Below are 12,356 nucleotides of genomic sequence, written 5' to 3'. Positions count from 1 at the left end.
TATTCCCACCACTTGAGCAAATGAAGTTTTGTGTGCTCGCCTGCCGCTTTCATGGCCTGGTTCCCAATGAACCATGGACCAGTACCATCTGCAGAACAGGGGTTGGAGACGCCTGATATAGATCAATGTAAAACCATCAATAGCAATTAACAGTGGTCAGGTGGTGTTGCGATATTATGCCATATGAACCCCTTTATGAAACTGTTTATAAAATTACTTATGTGCAAATATAAGCATGAGCAAGTTTTGAGAAATTGCTTATGTGCAAAAATATCAGCATAGGTAAGTCTGGCTAATTGTTATCATGTAAGCAGAAATCTGTTTGATGCCAAGGTTGCAAAGATGGTTGCCAGTAAATGTATCAACACCTTAGAGATAGCCACAGAACATTCCTTCTCTGATAAGGCTAACTTCACAGAGCTTCAAAAGAAGTTTGCTCCTACACACAATTATATGAGATTTATTAGTATGTAGTCAGGATGTTTCAAGATGTATTTCTGTTTGCTGTACCACGTAGGCAAAAAGCGGAGAACAAAGAACCACTTCATGGTAAAACTCCTCCCAAGAATCATGATCTTTCTCCCAAAATCATAGACTTGTGGATGTGCTTGCAGTCACGTGTTCACATGTTGAATATATGCTAATATGTAACCTCCCCTGCTTACCTTCTGTAACACACCCCTAACTAACCTTAATAAAAGAGTTTGTCTCGAGCTAGCTCGGGGCTCGCTCACCCCGAGGAGAATTGGACTCTGCTTATTCATTTCTCACTCCGTCTGGCGCGGGGATTGCCTAGACCCTTTCGTGGCGAGCCCGCTGGCCGCGAGAAAAGCCACAACTGGTGACCCCGACGTGATCCCCGGTCCTGGTTGTTCGCCTTGATGCCCCCGTACTTTCGCCAGTGAGGCGCTCCGCAGTCGTAAGACTTAGTAAGTATGGGGAACGGGTTGTCCAAGGGCCAGGTTACGCACCTCCAAGAACTTGGAGACCTTATTAAGGCTGCAAAAATTATTTGTATGAACCATGGCAAACCTTTACCCTCAATTTCAGCAAATGATCTAGTCAAATTATTGAAATTCATTTGGCAAAAATATCCCAGCTATCCCCCTTCAGGGGATATTACATCTAAAAAATGGAGGCGCATATTGAAATATTTAAATGACCCCCCTAAAGCCAATTATGATTTGATTGTAACTTGTCAAGTAATTGTTACTAGCCTGGAGATTTATGAAAAGGCTATCAGAGATTCGAGCGATGCCATGGCGCTCAACGCTGCACCTCCACCTCCATACGAGGATGCCTCCACGCAGCAAAAATCTCTTGAGGTAAAATGTTCCAACATTGCCTCTTTAACTGAAACATCTCCACCATCTGCCCCCCCTCCGCCTCCGCTAACTGCGGACGGGGAGACCTCGTCTCATTCTGCTCTTAGAGCTGGACTGAAGAGAGCGATGGCAACGGGGGACCTTTCCTTAGAGGATTTGCAAATGTTTCCTGTTGGCCTTATAGATGACCCGCAAAATCCTAATCAAAAAATTCGAGGTCAGAGACGACTTCCGGTGTCCAGTGGCAACGGACGTCTGGAGGCTTCTCCTGCCTCCAGTGCCCGAATCCGGCCGCCGCCGAGGCCCTCAGGGGCCAGGTGTTCCGAAAAGGACACCTGCCGCACGGACGGCTCGCCAGGGGTCTCCCAGCCGACATACAGGACTGGGGGGACCGATGCTGGCGCGTCCTAGGCTCGGCGGGGTTTGGAGGCCACGGGCCACGGCCATTACTTTGGTCGTCGCCTGGGCCGCTGTGCCCGGTGACACCGGGGCTTTGGATTTATAACTGCAGCAGCCTGGTGGTGAACAGGGAACGGAGAAGAATTGAGGAATGGAGAAGGGAAGGGGATATCGGTAAACGCGAGTGGAGTGCTCCGGAGTGCGGGGGGGTTTTTCTCCCCTGCGGTTGGAAGGAGCACGAGTCATTCTGGAGAGAGGAGAACTTAAAATAAGAAGATTACCGGTTTTGTGGAGCTCTGGAGAGAAGAGGTGATGGAGAAATTTAGGAGGGAGGGTTTGAGGCCCCCCCTCCCTCTGGGGAACAGTGGTGGAGTCCAGCTTCCGCCTTCACTATGAGAATCTTGATGACATCACTTCCCTTCGGCTTCCTGGTTGACTAACTGTACTCTGGACTCGTTGCTCCTGTGAGTGCCCCCTGGTGGATCCGGAGGAAATTACAAGGATACTGTGCTTGCCTGAGGATTTTGTATTTTTTTTTTCAAATGGCAAAAGGTCAGAGACCAACTGCTGGAGAGATGGAGAGAATTCTGGAAAAGTTATCTAATATGGACAAGAAATTGGATGATTTGCAAAGAGGCCAAACGGAAATAAGAGTAGAAATTGTGACTATCCAAAAGGATTTAAAGGATACTCAACAAGTCTCAGCAGAAAACAAGCAGAAAGTGGAAGGTCTGGAGGGTGAGATGCGGGCAATGCAGAAAAGAGAGGAGACGACACGCAATGCTGTGCTTGGACTACAGATGGATAAAATGTCTTATTTCCTTAGGTTTCAAAATTTGGAAGAAGTGGACCAAGAAGATTTGAGAGATGTTGTGACTAAATTGTTGGGAGAATTTCTTGGGAGAGGTGTTGATTTCATGAATTGGGATGTGGATCGAGTTTATAGAGTTAACTCACAATATGCACGCACGCATGCAGTTCCCAGAGAGGTTCATGTCAAATTTGTGAGAAGAGAGACGAGAGATGAAATTCTTAGAAAACATAGGAGTGGGGCACTGATTTACAGGGGCAGGGAGATAGCCATTCTGAGGCAGATTCCCAGACAGGTACGTGAAATGAGAAAGAAATATTACTTTTTGTCAAGCAAATTGTACCAGAAGGGAGTGGGCTTCAGATGGCTGATGCCAGAGGGATTGATGATTTTCCGGGAGGGCATTACGAAAAAATTAGTACAATTGGAGGCTATGGCCTACGTGGAGGAACACAAAGCCCTCCTGGAATCAGATGACCCAGGAATTGAAGAAGGGGAGGTTATAGACCATGGGGCGGAGGCGGCTGCCGCTGTTGCGGCCCTGGAGTTGGGTCAGGCTGAACCCAGAGTTCTGAGATCCAAAACTAGGAAGTGATAAAGATATTTGGTATTGTGTTGGTTTTCCTTATTCTCTTTTGTACGATATTCTGTTTATTTTTGACCCTTCTTTATTGCGTATCTAAGATTTGTAAACTTAGCTACTTCGTGTCACCTGTTTGCCATATGGCTGTTGTATGTGTTAAAAAATTTGAGTAAAATTCTTATCTTGCATAAGAAAAATGAAAATTTACCATACCTGATATGTATTTGTATAAACCTTTTTTGACCAATAAAAACTTTTTGAATAAAAAAAAAAAAAAAAAAAAAATTCGAGGTCATCAACCCCTTGATTTCAAAATGGTTAAAGATCTTAAAAGGGCAGTGGCAGAATATGGGATTCAGAGTCCTTATACCAGGGGTTTGCTTACTTCCATGGCCAATGGTCATGAATTGATTCCGGAAGATTGGAAAAATATTGCCTCTATGCTTCTTTCCTCTTCGCAATTTCTGATCTTTGAATCTGTTTGGCGGCAAGGGGTAAGAGTGGCGGTGGCCCGCGGGAACCTCCCGGCCGGCATCACCGCTGATCATCTTCTAGGGGAAGGTGCTGTTAACACCATTGCATTGCAAGCTGCTTCCCCCCGTACCCTGTTCCCTCCACTTAATGCCATAATCTTATCTGCCTCACACAAGGCTCTCAACCATCAGACCGTATACAACTGACCGATCAACAAACGCATGCCATGCATCAAGTCAATCTAACCCTAAAACACATATGGGTAGACAGACTTGCTCCTAACATCCCATTTGGCATGCTCATTGTCAACACTGTAATGCTCCCTACTGGGGCATTAGTTCAAAAGGAGGAGAAACTTCTAATCCTAGAATGGTTTCATCTTCCTCACACTTCTCGCACTTCTTTAACTTCAAAGCCTACACAATTAGCGCAGCTCATTACAAAGATTAGATCTAGGAGTAAACTCCTCGCTGGAATAGAACCATCTATTTTATATGTTCCTTTTTCTTTGTCTATTTGGGAATCTTTGTTGTCTGTTTCTGATGAATTGCAATTTGCACTTGCCGAATGGCCAGGAGAAGTCTCCTGCCATCCGCCCCCAGACCCACGACTGCTACTTCTAAGAACCATTCCTTTCTCCTGGAATTCCCCCTTCTCTCCCCAACCACTACCTAATGCTCTCACTGTCAACCCCAGAGGAACAGTGGCCTGTCAACTTTGGCAAATGAAATTCTTACATGTATCAGTGGATACCTTCTCAGGCTTCATCATGGCCACCCCTCAAAGGGGAGAAGCTACTAAACATGTAATCAATCATTGTATTCGGACCTTTGCATCGCTGGGATGCCCCAAAGAACTAAAAACAGATAATGGTCCCGCCTACACCAGTGCTGCATTTGCAGACTTCTGCGGGCGGTGGAACATTACTCATAAATTCGGAATTCCATACAACAGCCAAGGTCAAGCTCTGGTAGAACCCGCCAACCAGACATTAAAAACAGCCCTTGAACGATACACCAAACAACAGGGGAAAAATGCCCCTGGCCTCCCAGCAGTGCAAGATACCTTGAATCGTTGTTTATATGTGTTGAATTTTTTAAACTTAACTGGACAACCGCTCGCGACCGCTGCAGAGCGACATTTTTCCCCTCCCCCATCTGCAGGTCTACCCAAACCACAGGTATACTACCGCGAATTACCTGACCTGACATGGAAAGGGCCTGCTGATCTCATCACCTGGGGTCGAGGTTACGCAGCCGTCCAGCTGCCGGACCGAGTGCTTTGGGTTCCAGCCAGACACACCAGACCGTATTTGGTTAAAGACGGTCCCCTTCAGCCATCCCTCAACTAGAAAGAATGCTGTAGTTCCCTGTTGCCTTTCAGCTACTGAACACTGCCTCCTTTCCCCCATGGGTGCGATCGCTCAGACTCTGTCCTCGCTAGCTTATCTTAACTACCCCCCCCTTCGTTCCTTGTAGTGCCAGGGAAGAGGGTGGGCTACGGGGGAGAACCATTCACCCCCACTCCATTTTTTCTCTCTCTTTTCTTTCTTGTCTGAGAAGGGAGGGACAATTAGGCTCTCTGGAAGCATTGCTTTTGTAAAAAGCTATGTAAAAAACTATGCAGATGTATTTTCTTTTTAACCATGAAAACACTTTTGATTTTAATTTTTAATCATGCATATAATTTTGCTTTTGCTTTTAATTTTTAATTTTCCTTTTTCTGGAACTTTTTGAGGTTTAAACTGCCTGATTAAACCTATACATTTATAAATGTTTTCAAAGCACTGAGTTTGACTCAAAATGTTTCATTTAGCTTTGTATTTTTGAAGCTGTTAACATACATAAAGAGAGTTGAAAGGGACCCTTGGAGGTCTTCTAGTCCAACCCCCTGCCCAGGCAGGAAACCCTATAGCATTTCAGACAAATGGCTATCTTCTTATCTGTTTTTTGAAAAATGCACTCAGGTTTTCCACATAAACTGACTCACCCAAAAGCTTAAACCCTTATTTGCTGTTTGCATTGTTTCTTTTTCTTTTTTAGCAGCACAATATGTGCCCTGTTTTAGGAACTATTTCAGAGATACGTTAGAAAGTTACAGGATGTGATAAGTTAGAAGGTTACAGTATGTGAAGGGAGAGTTAAGAGGATGTTTTGATACTAGTGCTGAGAAAGTTTTAGGAAGTTAGAAAAGTATGAGTAAAGTAAGACAGATGGTGATTTTGCTAAGATACAATGTGGTTTGTTTTTGAAAGTTTTTGATAGCATGGTTTTGTTAGTGACCAACTTCCACACATAAATAAAAAGGGTGGGAGTTGGGTTTTTATTGATTGATTGTCTTTTTCTCTGTCTTCCACATAGTACCTTTGTTAAAAAAAACCAAAAAAAACCCCACTGAAATTTGTATGTTTGTTGTTTCTATTTCAGTTCTACATGCAAGCTATTTATTCCCCCTTGGCCCCCTCCCTAATCCTCCAACAATGCCTTTTTTCACCCAGAAAGGGAGGAGGAGGGGACCCTTTCTCATGTCTTTTAAACATGTAACGATCAAAAGACTTTTTAAGACAGTTTGGTTCTTTCTTGTTTTATGTATTCATGTAAGGATTTGTATTTTGAGATTTCTGTCAGCAGCGAACATCCAAATCAACGGTGAGACCTTGTGGGTTCCTGGTCGACATATCCATCCCTACCATCAAAAGATTGACGGCAACTGACTCTTTTCTTCCTACAAGAGACATTTATCGCTCCTTTGGCCTTCTCTTCCTCCAAGAAGGTGGATTGTGTATGGTTTTAAAGGAAGAATGCTGCTTCTATACTGACCATCTGACATTGTACAGGACTCAAAGAAAAAACTAAAGGACTTAACTTTGATATGATTTACAAGCTATTATAGTTGTAGTTGGTATAATTGCATTAGGATGTATAATTTTACCTTGTATTCTACCTATTTTTGTTAGAACAATTTCTAAAAGTTTATCTTTACTGGCTATTGAAGAACTCGAAGATGATTACACCCAAACTGCACCTAACAATTCCTGCCTGGTTGACGAAAAAGAAATAGACAAGGATAGTATGGCTAATATCTGTGTTTACACCAACATGAAACCGACTGATTGTCTGGTCCTAAAAAATAAAAACAGAGGAGATGTTGCGATATTATGCCATATGAACCCCTTTATGAAACTGTTTATAAAATTACTTATGTGCAAATATAAGCATGAGCAAGTTTTGAGAAATTGCTTATGAGCAAAAATATCAGCATAGGTAAGTCTGGCTAATTGTTATCATGTAAGCAGAAATCTGTTTGATGCCAAGGTTGCAAAGATGGTTGCCAGTAAATGTAACAACACCTATGAGATAGCCACAGAACATTCCTTCTCTGATAAGGTCAACTTCACAGAGCTTCAAAGAAGTTTGCTCCTACACACAATTATATGAGATTTATTAGTATGTAGTCAGGATGTTTCAAGATGTATTTCTGTTTGCTGTACCACGTAGGCAAAAAGCGGAGAACAAAGAACCACTTCATGGTAAAGCTCCTCCCAAGAATCATGATCTTTCTCCCAAAATCATAGACTTGTGGATGTGCTTGCAGTCACGTGTTCACATGTTGAATATATGCTAATATGTAACCTCCCCTGCTTACCTTCTGTAACACACCCCTAACTAACCTTAATAAAAGAGTTTGTCTCGAGCTAGCTCGGGGCTCGCTCACCCCGAGGAGAATTGGACTCTGCTTATTCATTTCTCACTCCGTCTGGCGCGGGGATTGCCCAGACCCTTTCGTGGCGAGCCCGCTGGCCGCGAGAAAAGCCACAAGGTGGTGCAAGAAAGAGAGCAAGACAGCAACCCCCGATACATAAGAAAATAAACTTAAAAGAAAAGAAACTAGTTAAGCACTAGTTTCATAATATATGGGCATATATTATGAATATATAATATATGGGCATGCTGCTTATATCAATGAAGGCTAGTTTAGGGAAAACTTAATCTTGTCAGGTGGGCTTCACTTGTTCTTCAGTTGAATCCCCAAGTACCACACTATAATTTCATTTGCATATATTAATAAAGTTGTGGTTTTTGTAACTGAACCCTTTCTTAGCCGAGATGGAAAAACACTGAATATTTTGATTCCTCTCTGGGAAAAAATACACATATCAAACAAGCAAAAGCCTAAATTTAAAAAACAACAACACAACTATATACAACATCAACCATCAAGCTGTCAGCTACCTTCTGGAAGTAGCAAATTTGTGTTAACATGTAGAGATGCTTAGAAGAAACAAATTAAGTGGTTAGGCATACATTGCTATATCCATAAATGTTATTGTATTTGATTGGGATGACATTCCTCCTTTCTTTGTATATCCATTTTCTTTACTAAAAATTAACTACCTTCATGTCTAATCTTTTATTCAAGACTATACCTCCAGAAACTAATAAAAGGTTTGGATTAGCAGCTACAGGAATTGCCTATCATCACTCATGGAGTGCAATCAGCTCCAGCAAGATGATGAAATATTTCCACAAGTGAACTATGCTATGCTATTAAATCATCATCAGGATATTAAGATATGCCAAGAACCATTTTGAGTGGCACAGTTTTGCTTCTATTTCTGATATACTACAAGCCTTTCCCAGTCACAAGGGCATTTTGGATTCTTTTTATCATTTCTAGGCAATAGATGACCGAAAACAATAGAAAGACATTCTTTTCTACTGGAATACTCTGCTGTAAAACCATCAGTATGTTTCCTCAAGATTACTGCAGCAGTATTGGGGGAAAAAACAAATAAAAAACTACTTCTATATTCTTCCCTTCTAATCTATTTCATCAACCATAAGGCAATGAATTGTACAGTAAAGTCTAGGATTTTTAGAGCAACGTAAGAAAATGCAATATTTGCTTATTTAGCTTTAATTATTAAATTTATATATCACCCATTTTGCTATACAGAATATTGATTCTGAAATTCTGACTTGTGTTGGGATTATAACAGTATATTGTACTGTTTTTTAATCTGGCTGTACACCGCCCTGAGTCCTTCGGGAGAAGGGCGGTATAAAAATCTAAATAATAAATAAATAAAAATAAATAAATAAATAATATACACAGTAATGAGAATTTTAATTTTTATTGGAAAGAGAGTGGAATAATAGATCTTCTATTATTAAGTGCTGAATTTAAACACACAAACACATATTTAAAGAAATACAAACACACAGAAAATAGATTTTTGCTTATAGTAGTCTCAATTTGTAACCAAAATGAAATGTGAATAAATACAATATTTTGTTACCTAATTAGTCACCGACATTTGTAATTTAGGAATTGAAATAACAATGTATCAGCTTTTTAAAAAATAGACCACTATTATGAATATTTGTTTTGAGGAATCTATCTAGGAGCAACAAAATACTAAAGATCACTAGATAGGTGGGGAGAAAGAGAATATGCAAATATGTACATTCTGCAGAGAGAGAAATTCTCTGAGGATGTGCTCCAGCCCGAGTCCAAAAACTCAGAAGACTAAACCTCTGGTTCCAGTGACCAAATCAGATTGGATCCTGCGATATGCAAATATATACCTTCCTTCTTTTTTTTAACAAAAAGAAAGAAAACAAAACAAAATGAATATATACTTATAATTCTGGAAAGCATCCAAAAGAATTGAGTGAGTTCAATAGGCTAAAAAGAAGTGTATATGAGATAGAAATATGGTAGAAATGTTAAAATTTTGATAGGTATGTTAAAGTGCTATTGAAAATGTATTCTTCACACCTGTAATTACTTAACAAAACTTTACAAAAGAAGAGATATCAGAATCTGACTTACAAACCCATCAGACCAGATAAAATAACAAAAAAGAGATAATGAAATATTATAAATAGTATGACAAATTGTTTCAAGTTACTAAATTAAATTCTGAAACTTCTTGAATGTTTTATCTACTTGAATGACTAAAAATTAGACTTTAAGCTAAAACATCCTCCTTTCATCATAAGTAAAAAGATTTCTTTCATATTTTTTGTGTCAAAGTCAATTTGAAAATAATTTTGTAACTTTGTAAAATATATTGTTTAGCAATCCCATACTCCAAACACAAAAGTGAAACCAAATTGCCCAGATCTGTTTTAATATCATAGCTGAAATGACCTTAAATTCCTAGGGAAGATAGAAGAGCACTCTTGTCTATATTATTGAAGTATAATATAGTTGCTAAAATAGAGCCTATCAACTTAGCTTTTTTCTGTCTTTGAGAAATTGATAGCACATGAAAGCTGGATAATACTGACTGTGTTAGTCAGTCTCTCTGTCTAATCAAACCTCACTGGATTGTTATTGTGGGTAAAACAGGAGCAGTAAGGGGTATGAAGTATGATCCCTACCTTGAGTTACTTTTTTTATTTATTAAATTTATATGCAATCCATTTCACTATCCAAGCAGGTATGGGTTGTTTATAGTACATTTAAGTGTTATTTATATATAAAAAGGAGTTTGTTTGTTTGTTTGTTTGTTTGTTTAATATAACACCCATTTCTATCCAAGCCACTGTGAGTGGCTTATAATACAATTAAAAATGTAATTTATGTATATAAAAAAGACTTATTTATAAAAATAAAAAGTGAGAAAAAATATCTAAAAGGACCCATTGAATGTTGGCTCTAAAGAAAGCAGCTGGAACTGAAATGAAAACTTGCTACACAGCAAGTCAATAGCAGTATAGCATTCACATATCTAGGGACATGTGAATTTATCACATTTAGATCTACCCATGATACTCATATTGCAAAAACAAAGGAAGATTTACAGTTTATTCTTATTAATATGAAAATAAACACTGGGATATATGCATGTTGATATTAGACATTTTTAAACACTGTCTTGGATACCATTACATCTCATTATCTCCAGTGTTTCAGGAATTTGAAACTTAAATGAACAAAAATGGTATCCTGCATAATTAATCTCAGAAGTCAGTGTTTTATGCAATAAAATACTTTTATGAATCAAAACAAATTCCTGATTTATATCCATCTATTTTTTCTGATAGCAATATGGATGTGGTTTGACATTTCTTTTTCCCAGGATTTTTAAAATATCCCTATCTAATCTAGAATCTGCTGCTGGCCTCTCAGCCAAGTACTAACATTCATGCTTAGTTTGTTAAGATCAGCCAAGAAAAAGCTAGTTGCTGTCAGTTAACTATACAAGTCTAATACATTAGTCACTAAATAAAATTCCTCATACACTTCACAATACCTAAATTCTTAGTGTGACATAGTGATTAATGTGCTGGACTAGAACAAAGCGATGTCTTGGTTCAGGACCAATTTCAGCCTTAAATACTCAGTGACTCTGGGTCAGTCACACTTTCTCAGCTAAAGCTACATCACGTTTATTTTGTGGGATAAAAAAAAAAGGTGATTCCTTTTAGGCTCCTGGAGGAAATGTAATGTACTTTGCTGAAATCAAAGTTGCTTAAATTAGTTTGAAAGCAACCTAATTTCAGTAAATTTAGATTAAGAATAAACTGAACTTAACCTATATTCGTCCGGTCTCCAACCTTCGCTTTGTGGCGAAGGTTGTTGAGAGTGTGGTGGCACGTCAATTACCCCAATACCTGGATGAATCTGTCTATCTAGACCCGTTCCAGTCTGGCTTCCGACCCGGGTACAGTACGGAGACGGCTTTGGTCGCGTTGGTGGATGATCTCTGGAGGGACAGGGACAGGGGTTGCTCCTCTGCCCTGGTCCTATTAGACCTCTCAGCGGCTTTTGATACCATCGACCATGGTATCCTGCTGCACCGGTTAGGGAGTCTGGGAGTGGGAGGCACCGTTTATCGGTGGTTCTCCTCCTATCTCTCTGACCGGTTGCAGACGGTGTTGGCAGGAGGGCAGAGATCGACCGCGAGGCCCCTCACATGTGGGGTGCCGCAGGGGTCGATTATCTCGCCTCTCCTGTTCAACATCTATATGAAGCCGCTGGGTGAGATCATCAATGGCTTTGGGGTGAGGTACCAACTGTACGCTGATGATATGCAGCTGTACTTTTCCACCCCAGGCCATCCCAACGAAGCTATCGAAGTGCTGTCCCGGTGTCTGGAAGCTGTACGGGTCTGGATGGGGAGAAACAGGCTCAAACTCAATCCCTCCAAGACGGAGTGGCTGTGAATGCCGGCACCCCGTTACAGTCAGCTGCAGCCGCGGCTGACTGTTGGGGGCGAATCATTGGCCCAGTGGAAAGGGTGCGCAACTTGGGCATCCTCCTGGATGGATGGTTGTCTTTCAATGATCATCTGACGACCGTCGCCAGGAGGGCTTTTTATCAGGTTCGCCTGGTTCGCCAGTTGCGCCCCTTCCTTGACCGGGATGCCTTATGCATGGTCACTCATGCTCTGGTTACCTCTCGCTTGGATTACTGCAATGCTCTCTACATGGGGCTCCCCTTGAAGAGCACCTGGAGGCTCCAGTTGGTTCAGAATGCAGCTGCGCGGGTGATAGTGGGAGCCTCACGTTGCTCCCATGTAACACCACTCCTGCGCAATCTGTACTGGCTACCTGTGGTTTTTCGGGTGCACTTCAAGGTGTTGGTTACTACCTTTAAAGTGCTCCATGGCTTAGGGCCAGGGTACTTATGGGACCGCTTGCTGTTACCGAATTCCTCCCACTGACCTGTACGCTCTCACAGAGAGGGACTCCTTAAGGTGCCATCTGCCAAGCAATGTCGGCTGGCGGCCCCCAGGGGGAGGGCCTTCTCT

The 12,356-nt window shown here is 41.1% G+C and overlaps 1 protein-coding gene across 5 annotated transcripts in view; it reads right to left on the bottom strand.

Annotated features, from left to right (window-relative positions):
* DPP10 (dipeptidyl peptidase like 10) overlaps positions 1-12,356 on the bottom strand; it is a 205,679-nt gene that overhangs the window by 145,069 nt on the left and 48,254 nt on the right. Inside the window, exon 1 of one of the 5 annotated variants that reach the window (XM_058194379.1) lies at positions 4,057-4,262. The exons of the other annotated variants lie outside the window; for them this stretch is intronic. Within the exon in view, the coding sequence (XP_058050362.1) occupies positions 4,057-4,222 (166 nt within the window). The 5' untranslated portion in view covers positions 4,223-4,262. Of the gene's footprint in view, positions 1-4,056; positions 4,263-12,356 lie in introns of those variants that run through there. 5 annotated transcript variants of the gene reach the window in all.

The sequence above is a fragment of the Ahaetulla prasina genome, chromosome 1 (assembly GCF_028640845.1).
Source record: "Ahaetulla prasina isolate Xishuangbanna chromosome 1, ASM2864084v1, whole genome shotgun sequence".
Classification (NCBI taxonomy): domain Eukaryota; kingdom Metazoa; phylum Chordata; class Lepidosauria; order Squamata; family Colubridae; genus Ahaetulla; species Ahaetulla prasina.
This window is presented reverse-complemented; position numbering and strand designations above follow the sequence as displayed.